The 13,645-nt window shown below is 42.1% G+C and overlaps 1 protein-coding gene across 5 annotated transcripts in view; it reads left to right on the top strand.

The window, feature by feature from the left end:
- Positions 1-336: 336 nt before the first annotated feature.
- VPS13B (vacuolar protein sorting 13 homolog B) overlaps positions 337-13,645 on the top strand; it is a 1,225,788-nt gene continuing 1,212,479 nt past the window's right edge. For all 5 annotated transcript variants that reach the window (XM_056522379.1, XM_056522375.1, XM_056522376.1 and 2 more), the window contains exons 1-2: positions 337-460; positions 9,666-9,846. In XM_056522379.1, the coding sequence (XP_056378354.1) occupies positions 9,700-9,846 (147 nt within the window). In that variant the 5' untranslated portion in view covers positions 337-460; positions 9,666-9,699. The remainder of the gene's footprint in view (positions 461-9,665; positions 9,847-13,645) is intronic.

Below are 13,645 nucleotides of genomic sequence, written 5' to 3' on the forward strand. Positions count from 1 at the left end.
AATAAAGGTTCTAGACATAAAAATTAGATGTACATGGTCAGGATTAGGTACTGAGTGATATATTAATAACAATTTTGTTGGATCTGACGGGTACACTCTAAGGTGCAGGACTCTTCCTCCCCTCACAGCTAAAGTTTAACTCCCAGCATGCTGTCAGGACATGCTGGGTATTGTAGTTCTGCACCGGCTGGAGATGCCACAGGCTGTGGATCACTGAGCACAAATATATAAACATAACCCCGCCCACTCTTACCCTGTCTCCTCCCCACCCCGCCCCTCTCGGGTGATTGACAAGTAAACACGTCACATGACCCGGACTCAAGTTCCGGCAGCGGGCTGTATGTTTATATGACGTCAAATCCGCCTTACACCACATACCCGGAAGTGTGGGTAGAAGCTCACGCTGTTCGGGGCAGGCAGTGGAAGTACCGGGAGCGGGTGGCAGCTGCGGGTGTCCGGTGTAAGTCTCCAACTCACACGTTACTGCTGTGCCTCAGAGCTCGTAGTGTAGCCGCTGTGGGGGTGATAGTCCGGGCGGGGTTACCAAGGTAACCGGCGGCTGACGCTTTATCAGGCAAGCTTGTTTTCCCGCCACTACAAAGCCCAGCGTGTCCTGTCAGACAGGAATCCTCTGCTCCTTGCAGCCACCTACCAGCCAGGACAGCTGTGTACGCTGTTCGCTTTCTGGTGTTATATCAGAGCAGACCACCATTGTGTCCATTCAGATTACTTTCTCCATGAAAGTCATGACTGAACATTAAAGTTGGTATTGTATTGGGCGCGTTGTGCTTACATGACACCAATATTTGCCAATCTGTGGCTCTCGTCTCCAGCTGTTGCAAAACTACAACTCCCAGCATGCCCTGACAGCCGAAGGCTGTCAGGGCATGCTGGGTGTTGTAGTTTTGCAACAGCTGGTTATTCACAGGTAAGGCCCCTTTCACAATACATAATTACTCCATTTTCGAAGTTCTGTCAGAAAATCGGCACTTACAAAATCTTATACGGCCGTTAGAAAATCCCATTATAGTCTATGGGATTTTTCTAACAGCCGTTTTAACCCGTTAATAACGGCCCTTATTTTGTGACGGAAGATAGTAACGGGAGAAATAGTTCAGGAACTATTTCTCCCGTTACTATCTTCCGTCACAAAATAAGGGCCGTTATTAATAACGGGTTAAAACGGCTGTTAGAAAAATCCCATAGACTATAATGGGATTTTCTAACGGCCGTATAGGATTGTGTAACTGACGATTTTCTGACGGAACTTCGAAAACGGAGTCATTATGTATTGTGAAAGGGGCATAAGGGAATAATGACTTAATCTGTGTCTTGGACCATATACCTTACATACATAGTTTCATAAAGTGTGCAGTTATACTGGTGTCTGTGTCTTCTTTATTTTATTGTCGATGTCCCATTACCAGGACAAATACTTTTTATTTTCCAAGTACTCACCGAAACCTCTATATATATATATATATATATATATATATATATATATATATATATATATAAATTTTTTTTTTTTTTTTTTTTTTTGGGTCATGTGAAAGCAGAGGTGGTGCTAGACTTAGTAAAACCTCAGGCGAAAGTTGAGCATGAGACCCTCATATTTAAGATATAATCGATAGTAGGAGAAAAAGACAAGTGCACTCACCACTTCGTATGCTGCTTCTTTATTTAAAGTTCCATTCGGAAGACATAGACAAGGGTGCAGGGGGACCAGGACTCTTAGGGGCCTAAAGAAGCACAGGTTTGTGCGAAACGGTTCCGTAGCCCGCCGAACACCGCGTCGTCACTGTTCCCCCCCCCCCCCCCGTAACCCTTGTCTATGTTTTCCGAATGGAACTTTAAATAAAAAAGCATCCGTAGTGGTGAATTCACTTGTCTTTTTCTCCTACTATCGATTATACAGTGAACTGCATTCTATACAAGTTTAGCACCACCAGTACCGATGCACAGACAGATGAGCTGCATGATTGTGTCGAATGAGACTTACTCTATAAGTGTGTGAAGAAGCAGCGCCAGGTCACCTTTCTTCTCTATATGACTATTACATATTTAAGATATATGCCCTCAGTAGTTAGGTAGCTAATCTCTTCCCCCTCCCTCCAATTAGGTAGATGACACCAGTAGGTAGCTAATACCCCTCTCCCCAATTAGGCCCCTCATAAAAGCCCTCGCCCTCCCACCACATGAGGAAGAAATCCCTCATTATGTAGAAGCCCCTAGTAGGTAATCCCACACCACTATTAGGTAGAAGCCTGATATATGTAGATAAGCCCTCTATTAGGGCTTATGCCCCAAGTAAGTAGGTAATCTCCTTCTATTAGGTATGAGTCACCAGTAAGTAGGTAGTTAATCCCCCTAATTAGATTTAAGCCCCTGGTAGGTAGGGAACCCTCCTCTTTCAGGTAGAGGCCCCCGATAGGTAAGGAATCCTCTTTTAAGTATAACCACCCAAAAGATAGGTAGGTAGGGAATTGTCCTATTAGGTTGAAGCTCCAAGTAGGTAGGTAGTCAAGGAACTTCCTATTAGGTAGATGCCTTCAAGGAGTCTCCTCCAGAATTAAATAAAAAAATATTCCGCTCACCTTCCCATAGTGCTGGGCGGTATACCGGTTCATACCGAATACTTAATTTTTTTTTTCCTGAACGGTATGAATTTTGCCCATACCGCAATACTGGTTGGGCCCCTCCCCCATAGTATGAGTGAATTATCCACCGCATCGCACTGTCCCCACATTGGGGAACTAATCATATGTGACCCGCGAGTGCTGTTCTGGTTTTCTTCCGACCACCCCCCCCCCCCAATGAATTATCAGCTGCGCTGTCCCCACATCATGTCACCCACAAGCGCTCCTCTGCTCATCCTCCTATGAGTTGCGGGCCGCCGGTGCTAGAAATCTGTACTGTACTACAAATAACGTTGCCCAGGCTGCAAAAATAAACAAAATAAACTTTAACTCACCTTCTGATGTTCCCCGTCATCGGCCTCATGGTCCTGGGGATGGGAACGTCACAGAGCCGTCAGCCGATCACCGGCCGGAGCGATGTCCCGCCTCAGCCGCTAATAGGCTGAGCCCACTGTCATGTGAGGAGTAGGCCAGCTTCATACATGACAGTGTGCTCAGCCTATCACTGGCCGCAATGATGTCCCGCCCCGGCCAATGATAGGCTGGCGGCTCTTTGACTTTCCTGTCCCAAGTAAGCAGCAAGGGGACCGCAGTGCAGGACAGTGAAGATGGTACCAGAGTCCGGGAAAGTTATTTGTAGTCCAGTACAGATTTCTAGTGCCTGCGGCCCGCAACTCATAGGAGGATGAGCAGAGGAGCGCTTGCGGTGACATGATGTGGGGACAGCGCAGCTGATAATTTATTGGGGGGGGGGGGGTTTTGGAAGAGAAGCGGCGCCCAGGACACATGGGGGGAATACTGTTAAATACTATGGAACCGCCATCACTTACAATAATACCGTGATACACATTTTTGCTCACACCGCCCAGCTCTACCTTCCCACTGCTCCCGCTCTGAGGCTACTACATCCTTCTCTATGTGAGTGGTGTAGGACCTTCTGCAAGACGGAGTGGTGCAGGTCCTGCTTCACAATGAAATGATTTCCTTGTGCAGCATGACCTGCACCACTCCGTATAACAGAGAACAATGAAGAGGCCTCATTGCAAGAGCGCAGGGAAGGTGAAAGGGATGTTTTTTTGTTTAACTATCGGGGATATTTTCACGAGTAAAAGTATTTGTTGTCCGTTATTGGGATCGATACCAGTATCGGCACATCCTTTATTATAATATATAACACTTTTGGTTCCAGAGTGCTCGACATATGTTAAGGGTTAGAATACATGAGACAAATGTTGATGCAGTGAATGTGATAGAGTAAACTGCAGACTGATGTAGAGAGCTGGTGCTCTGTGTGAAATCAGGAATATTGAAGTACACCAAGAGTCTGTACTTTTCTGTTGGTCCAGTTTTGTCCCTATACTACTCAAAGGTTATACTAAGCTGTAATGCTGCTCAGTATAAAGCATCACTCTCATCTGATAACTTCACGTTGTCCAGACACATTAGAAGTTCACCGGGGTGTGGAAATAAAAATAATAAAAAAATAAAAACACTACTTGTGCCTCATGACGATTCAATTGTCCTGGTACAAAATAATTTTAACCAAAATAGCATGTAAATAAGGTCTTTATTGGTTTTATTTATTTAGTTTCTGCAGTTCCATTTTTTTCCTCCTTGCCCTATAATAGCAATACTTTGTATTGACAGCTTAAATTTTTCTATAACATATGCTCTAAAACAAAAAAAAAATCATTTGTGATGTGAATTTTTATTAATATTTTTTTTTTAATGCAGTTTTGTAATTTGAATTTTAATTTTTTATTTTTTTACGCCATTCACCTTATGGTCAAACTAACATGAGATTTTGACTCTGTAGGTCACCCTGATTACAGGAATACTACATTTGTTTAGTTTCCATCATGTTTCACTAATTTTAAAAAAATTCTAAATTTAGTATTTTTTTTTTTAAATTGCCAGTTTCTCACCCCTATATCATTTTTATTTTTCCATATATTGGGCTGTATGAGGGCTAATTTTTTGCACCGTAATCTGCTGTTTGTATCGGTACCATTTTGATGTTGATTGGACTTTTTGATTGATTTTTAGTTCATTTTTTCTGGTATATGATTTTATAAAAAAAATGCAATTTTGTGGTTTGGAAGGTTAAACATCCCTTAAGGACTCAGCCCATTTGGACCTTAAGGACTCAGACAATTTTATTTTTACGCTTTCGTTTTTCCTCCTCCCCTTCAAAAAATCATAACTCTTTTATATTTTCATCCACAGACTAGTATGAGGGCTTGTTTTTTGCACGACCAGTTGTCCGTTGTAATGCCATCACTCACTTTACCATAAAATGTATGGTGCATCCAAAAAAAATACTATTTGTGTGGGGAAATTAAAAAGAAAACCGCAATTTTGCAAATTTTGGAAGGTTTGGTTTTCACGCCGTACAATTTATGGTAAAAATGACGTGTTTTTTATTCTCTGGGTCAATACGATTAAAATGATACCCATGATTATACACTTTTCTATTACTGTTGCGCTTAAAAAAAAATCGCAAACTTTTTAACCAAATTACGTTTAAAATCCCCCTATTTTGAAGACCTATAACTTTTTTATTTTTCCGTATAAGCGGTGGTATGAGGGCTCATTTTTTGCGCCGTGATCTGTACTTTTTATTAATACCATATTTGCTTATACAAAACTTTTATAACATTTTTTTTATTCATTTTTTTAGAATAAAATGTTATATAAAAAAAAAGCAGCTATTTTGTACTTTTTTTTTTCTTTTCTTTTTTCACGCCGTTCACCGTACGGGATCATTTTCATTTTATTTTAATAGTACGGATATTTACGCACGTGGCGATAGCAAATATGTATATAAAATAATTTTTTACACTTTTTGGTGGTAAAAGTGGGACAATTTACGTTTTAATTGGGGGGAGGGTGTTTTTCACATTTTTTTTTACGTTATTTTTTTACTTTTACACTCTTATAGTCCCCATAGGGGACTATTCATAGCAACCATTCGATTGCTAATCCTGTTCAGTGCTATGTATAGGACATAGCACTGATCAGGGTTATCAGTCATCTTCTGCTCTGGTCAGCAGGAAGGCAGATCAGAGCAGGAAACTCCCGGAAGACAGCGGAGGCAGGTGAGGGGACCTCTGTCTGCCGTGCATGATGATCGGATCGCTGCGGCAGCGCTGCGGGTGGGCCGATCATCCTGTTAAGTGATCGCGATCACGGCATCTGAGGGGTTAATGGTGGACATCTGTGGGATCGCGGGTGTCCGCCATTACCGGCGGGTCCCTGGCTGCGATCCACAGCCGGGACCTGCCGCACATGATGCCGGCATCGCTCCGATGCCCGCGGTTATGCTCAGGACGTAAATGCACGTCCTGGTGCATTAAGTAGCACATTTACGTCCTGCGTCGTTAAGGGGTTAATAAGGAAGGGGTTAATGTGTGTTTTTTTAACTTTTTTTTAAACTTAGTTAAAGGTTTGAATAACGTATATGTATTTGGCTCTGAGTAAAAAAAATTGGGGACATATTCTGTTTAAAGTGTTATTGTCATAAAAAAAGAAATATTCTGGAATGTCACACAGACATGTCAAGTTTGTTGAGGTCTCAGTTGTGAGACCCCCATGATAGCTAGCTATAGCTGGGCAGGGATGTGGAAATCCTATCGCCCGACACCTGGGACATGTAGTTCCAGGCACGCCGGTCAGGGGAATTTTTCATGCATTTAGCCCTGTATCGGGCAAGCAGGGACGGACCGACTTCCCCCTTTATTTTTATAATGCCGGTGTGAGGTGCAGACTGCCGGGAGGAGCGGATGCAGACTTGCATGGGATGCAAGTCTGCACCTCACACCGGCGCTCAGGGTGTATGGAGCGGTTTCCCGACTCGAGCCTGCTCCATATGCGGCGGCCCCCAGCTGACTTCAGTAGCCGGGGGTCGCTTCTAATAGCCCGGAATGTGGTGATCGCTGCGGCTGGCTATTAACCCTTTAGATTGCCGCTGTCAAAGTTGGCAGTGGTGTCTAAAGAGACCTGTTAACCATCCTGGGTGGTCTAATGGAGTGGATGGACCCCCCTGACCCCCCCCCCTCCCCCCGCAGTGCAATTGCAGGGGAGTGATCCACGGTGGAGGTAGCCAGAGATATTACCTCTGCATCCATGGCTGCCCTGTGGATCTGCATTTGATTGAGCCTGCTGGCTCCGGAAAGTTAAACAGATTTGTAAATTACTTCTATTAAAAAATCTTAATCCTTCCAATAGTTATTAGCTTCTGAAGTTTTCTGTCTAACTGCTCAATGATGATGTCACGTCACGGGAGCTGTGCATGATGGGAGAATATCCCCATAGGAACTGCACAGCTCCCGGGACGTGAGTCATCAAAGAGCAGTTAGACAGAAAACAGCAACTCAACTTCAGAAGCTAATAACTATTGGAAGGATTAAGATTTTTTAATAGAAGTAATTTACAAATCTGTTTAACTTAACGGAGCCAGTTGATATATATCGAAAAAAGTTTTTGCCTGGAATACCCCTTTAACTCCTTCCATATTCAAAGTTCATATCACCCCCCCCCCCCCTTTCCCATTTTCCATATAAAAATATGTAAACATAATAGAATTAAAAATATTTGGTATTGGCGCGTGCGTAATTGTCCGAATTATTAAAATATAACATTATATATCATGTATTCCGTAAAAAAAAAAAAAAAAGCATTTTTTATGTTTATAACATCATATGCCAGAAAAAAATGAAGTAAAAAATGTTCTCACAACTGAGACCTCAACGTACTTTTAACATGTTTGTGTGACATTCCTGAATTTTTTTTGACAATAACACTTAAAACAGAATCTCACCCAATTATTATAATTTTTTTTTTTTACTCCGAGCCAAATACATATACATTTTATTATAACCTGTATCTAAGTTTAATAAAAGTTTAAAAACACACATTAACCCCTTCCATATTAGAGGGGTATTCCAGGAATTTTTTTTTTATTTGACAATGCTACAGGGGCTGAAAAGTTAGTGTAGTTCATAGTATAGTGTCTGTACCTGTGTGTGACGGTATTTTTAACAGCATACAAAATTACTGTTTTCTCAGATTTTTCCCAGGTTGAAATGCGGCCGAGACCTGACATCACTAGTCAGCTGATGACAGGGAGCCTGTCTGCTTCAATGGGTGGAGGGATTGCTTGGTGGGAGAGAGATCAATCTGCAACTAATGCAACAGTTGTAGGCACCCTGATCTAAAACCATAGGTCTTTTGAATGGATGCAGCTCATTTATGTTTCAATGGGTGGGGTGGCTGATGTGTGGAGGGATGAAAATTAAATTATGGGATTTGTAGGCAAAGAAGAAAACTCAAACAGGAAATACCATTTAGCCCCAAGACAAGCACAGATCCTTCCTAAGCATGTACATTACTGTCTTCCAGGTACGTAGTAAAATCGCCTTATGGTGGATAACCCATTCCATACCACAAAATTGCATTTTTTTATAACATCATATCCCAGAAAAAATGAAGTAAAAAGCAATCAAAAAGTCCAATCAATACCATAATGGCACCGATACAAACAGCATATTATAGCCCAAAAAATAGCCCTCATATAGCCCAGTATACAGAAAAATAAAAATGTTATAGGGGTCAGGAATTTTTTTTCAAAAATGAAAAAGTAAAAAAAAAAAAATGTTAATTAGTAAAACGTGACAAAAACGAAGCAAATTTGGTATTGCTGTAATCAGGCAACCTAAAGTATTAAAATAACATGTAAATTTGACCACAAGGTGAATGGCAAACAAATAATTTCACCTCACATTTTTTTTGTTTCAGAGCATAAGTAATGGCAAAATTAAAGGTGTCATTAAAAAGTATAATTGATCATGCAACAAACAAGCATCATATGGGTCTGGTTGAAATTATTTTGTCTATCAGGACAAGTGGATTTTCATGAAGGACAAGTAGATGGTGTTACATGTTAGTCCCTTGGACAAGTAGTTTTTCTTTTTTTTTTTTTATGTCCACGCCCCTACTGGGTGAAGTGCACAGCAGCACATCGTCTGGATGCCAATTGCAGGATATGGGCTCCATTATAGTCTGTGGTGCCCATCATCTGCAAAGTGACGGATTGAGTGTTGGACCAAGTAGTGAAGTGCACTGCTGCGTGCTTCACCTGTCTGTATCTAGTGCTGAGACACAGACTGAGGTCTCCTGACCTGTCAAAAGTTGTATTTTTTTCCATGAAAGTAATGTCTTAAAGGCTATCGTCAGCATTGCTTTTTTTTAAATTACTTTCTATGGGCCATCTTTTATTTTTATTTTTTTCTGTGTAAGCAGTGTATAGGAGATATAGAGGCTCCCACTAGCTCAGGGACAGTGCAAATTAAGAGCTGAAGTCTGCGGAGAGGAAACTGGTAAAAAAAATGCTATAAACAAGTTATATGGACAAATAATGCTACTCTTTGTGTACACACATGACAGCGCATCCTGAAAACTTACCTGAAATGGCAGGCATGGTTTAATGGTAATTTTTGTTGTGATCAAAGCAATGAAATACATCCCAGTGTTATTTTTGCTCATAATGATGATGATAACATCCAGCAACAGGTTCTGCAGCTTATATTAATGTCTTATCGATGCCTTGGTGGGTGTGTTACAATTAAGTCTGTTGATGTGTTTCTTCTAAGACTCTTTACTGATACATAAATTATGACTAATATTGTTCAGTTTTTTTTCGTGTATCTTTACTGCATGAAAAAAGTGTTAGGATGTCAGGGCATGGATTAGCCTTGTTAATTGAGATAATCTGTATTCAACATTGCGGCAAAATCCTGCGACAATAGAGGGTGAAATATGCTGCTGAAGTCAGTTGGTGTGCCAGATGGGTCTGTGTGGGGGTCTAACCGATTCTTTAGAGCAAGTCTGAAGAAAAAGGAATCCAATTGGGGAAACCCCTCTATTTACCCCATATTTCCTTCTAAGACACAGAAGACATCTCCCTTATTCTGCGTTATAATTCACTGCAGTCTTTACATTGTTTCCTTCTCTTTCCCCTAAATTCAGGTAAGAAGACGGCTGCTCCTGGAAGTTTTTAGCCATGTTGGAGTCCTATGTGACTCCAATTTTAATGAGCTATGTAAATCGTTACATCAAGAACCTGAAGCCATCGGACCTGCAGCTGTCGCTCTGGGGTGGAGATGTTGTCCTTAGCAAACTGGAATTAAAACTGGATGTTCTTGAACAGGTACATTGTGTAGTTTGGTATTTGCTTCACATAGTTCATCCATTGGCAAGTTCCCTACTGATGTAATAACAGAAAGTTGGGTTTATAATTTAAACCCAACGGGCATGCTGGGTGTTTTAGTTTTGCAACATCTGGAGGTCCGCAGGTTGTAGACCACTGTCCTATACTTTACATTGCACGGATCCCTCAACATGCGATGGTTTCAACAAACGATGGTCCGTTTGGAACGGATTACCATCGTATATTGAGGGACCACTGTACTAGCTTCAGTATTTTTTTGGTTAAACTTTTCATGACAGAAATTTGTGTAGTCCTTTTATTGTCAGTATTTTATTGTCCCCCCCCCCCCCCCCCCAGCATCTCCCCAGCTCCTCCCTCTCTTCAGAGATGACCCTTCATCCTCTGCAGCCCCTGAATGATATCGTCACCATTTACCAGCTCCTACAATCTACTTCACCTTCCCCCTTTCTTTTACATATATATTTTTTTGGGGACATTAGGGAACAATGAGGTGTGTTTACAGCAGGCTGCCCTGTGCAGAAAAATGTAACAGGCAGAGGATCAGGCAAAAAATTAATCCAGCTGGTTCTGTACATTTACTGACTGCAGAGCAGGAGTTCTGTGCAAGTGGGAAGAGGCAGGGTGGCTGGATTGTGATGAAGAGCTGAAGGAAAAAAGTGCATTTTGGGAATTGTAGTACTGAACAACTACTCATCCAATAGGTAATGAGAGTAGATGATTACACACCTATAATACAAATCCATTTTTGGTGATTTCAGAACTGGGCCAGACAAGTAAGCAATATTATATGCTTCTGCAGCATTTTTATTTGCTGTTGGAGTACCCATTCAGGTGCATTTTTCCTACTTGTTTTTTTTTTTGCCTTCATTTTTAAAAAGTTTACAGATTTGGAGACATGCACGATCGCCAACATGGAAAGTACAACACAATCTTGCATTATAGAAAATCTTACATGTGCAATTTTATGCGACTCTTATAAGAATACAGTGAAAAGACCACCTCTTTGAAAAGACCATTTTCAAGTCCAGATCTTGTGTGTTAGATTGTCTCTGTGCTGACATGTAGACTGCTCAAAAAAATAAAGGGAACACTAAGACAACACATCCTAGATCTGAATGAACTAATCGTATTAAATACTTTTGTCTTTACATAATTTTTGTGTGATTTTGTTGTCAGCACATTCAACTATCAATGGAAATCAATTTTTTCAAACCATGGAGGTCTGGATATGTAGTCACACTCAAAACCAAAGTGGAAAACCACACTACAGGCTGATCCAACTTTGATGTAATGTCCTTAAAACAAGTCAAAATGAGGCTCAGTAGTGTGCGTGGCCTCCATGTGCCTATATGACCTCCCTACAATGCCTGGACATGCTCCTGATGAGGTGGCAGATGGTCTCCTGAGGGACGTCCTCCCAGACCTGGACTAAAGCATCCACCAACTTCTGGACAGTCTGTGGTGTAACATGGCTTTGGTGGATGGAGCGAGACATGATGTCCCAGATGTGCTCAATCGGATTCAGATCTGGGGAACGGGTGGGCCAAGTTCATAGCATCAATGCCTTCCTCTTGCAGGAACTTCTAACATACTCCAGCCTCTAGCAGGTCTAGCATTAGGAGGAACCCAGAGCCATCCGCACCAGCATATGGTCTCACAAGGTCTGAGGATCTCATCTCGGTACCTAATGGCAGTCAGGCTACCTCTGGCAAGCACATGGATGGCTGTGCGCCCCCCCCCCAAAGAAATTCCACCCCACACCATTACTGACCCACCACCAAACTGGTCATTCTGGAGATCTCCAGACTCTCACATGTGCTCAGTGTGAACCTGCTTTCATCTGTGAAGAGCACAGGGGGTCAGTGGTAAATTTGCCAATCTAGGTGTTCTCAGGCAAATGCCAAACGCCCTGCACGGTGTTGGGCTGTAAGCACAACCCCCACCAGTGGACGTCGGGTCCTCGTACCACCCTCATGGAGTCTGTTTCTGACCATTTGAGTGGACACATGCAGGGTTCTGGCAGTGCTCCTCCTTGCACAAATGTGGAGGTAGCGGTCCTGCTGCTGCATTGTTCCCCTCCTACGGTCTCCTCCACGTCTCCTGATGTACTGTCCTTTCTCCTAATAGCGCCTTCATGCTCTGGACACTATGCTGACAGACACAGCAAACCTTGCCACAGCTCGCATTGATGTGCCATTCTGGATGAGCTGCACAACCTGAGCCACTTGTGTGGGTTGTAGACTCCGTCTCATGCTACCACTAGTGTGAAAGCACCGCCAGCATTAAAAAGTGACCAAAACATCAGCCAGGAAGCATAGGAACTGAGAAGTGGTCTGTGGTCACCACCTGAAGAACCATTCTTGTTTGGGGGTGTCTTGCTACTTGCCTATAATTTCCACCTGTTGTCTGTTCCATTTGCACAACAACATGGGAAATTGATTGTCAATCAGTGTTGCTTCCTGAGTGGACAGTGTGATTGACTTGGAGTTACATTGTGTTGTTTAGGTGTTGCATTTATTTTTTTCCCATGGAATAACTATTTATATAATCTTGTCTTGTCCTGTTTTGTACCATTCCTCTGTTTACTCCTCCTGAAGACACAGACAGACAACTGAATGTTACCATATGTGGCCTTGCCTCTACACACTCTGTGACAGTGTTCACACATTGCTCATTTATTGAGGTATCCTCATTGTTACACAGCAGTTTTTGGGCTAAGCCATGCTTTTTTTGGTTAAAAAGTGTCTAAAGCTTTTTTTTGAGCAAAAGGTGTCTAAAACACGTAATAATTGTGGTGTGTTGCTTGTACATTTGCAATAATGTGTCCCAGAGTTCTATAAAAGCCCAACATTGTTATTTCATGGTGAATAAAATATTTACTAAAACATATGTTTGAAGGCCTGATATGTTCTCTGTAAAGGCTTGTCCAGGGCTTTAAGAACATTGCCAAAGAGGTGGAACTTTTATAAAATAAAAAACAGCCGCTTCTGATCCGCGATCTCCAGATGCTGCATTTGCTGAAAATTCCTTGCAAGTTCATGAGACTTTTGGCAAGCCGGTCTCCAGATCTCGATAGTTTTGGAGTAGGTTGTAGGATCTGAAATGCCCATGGAAGTTAAAGGGGTTACCCAGGAATAGGAAAAACACAGCTAATTTCTTTAAAAAAAAAAAACGCTCCTTGTCTGCCTTCAGGTTGGGTGTGGTTCTGAAGCTCAGTTACTTTGAAGTGAATGGAGCAAAGTTGTAAAATCACATGATGGGGGCATTATGTGAGGGGCGCATGATGGGGGCATGCAGCCCAGCCTCACCCAGCCGCTATCTCCAGTGGCCCCCAGATAATTTGAATTTGAGACCCCTGAGTTAAGTAGAATGAGTCATTGCAGCATGGACTGCAACTAGACTAAAGGACAGAGGGGAATATTTATCAAAACCTGTCTAGAGGAAAAGTTGTCCATAGCAACCAATCAGATTGCTTTTATTTGGCAGAGGCCCTGTTAAAAATGAAAGAAGCGAGCTGATTGGTTGCTATGGGCAATTTTTTTTCTGGACAGGTTTTGATAAATCTCCCAAGAAACTTTCTTGATACATATGTGGCCTTTATGATTGTAGGCCTAGCTATGACTGGAGCTAGCTAAAACATGTCTGGCTTTGGCAAAGGCCAAGCCCAGAACCGACTGATTCCTCTTTCACATTTCCGTTTGGTGCTCCATTGGCAATAGCATCAAAGCGACATACGTTTAGCAGAGAAAGAACTAGTGCATGCACCACTATTCTCTAG

Source organism: Hyla sarda, chromosome 5 (assembly GCF_029499605.1).
Source record: "Hyla sarda isolate aHylSar1 chromosome 5, aHylSar1.hap1, whole genome shotgun sequence".
NCBI lineage: Eukaryota > Metazoa > Chordata > Amphibia > Anura > Hylidae > Hyla > Hyla sarda.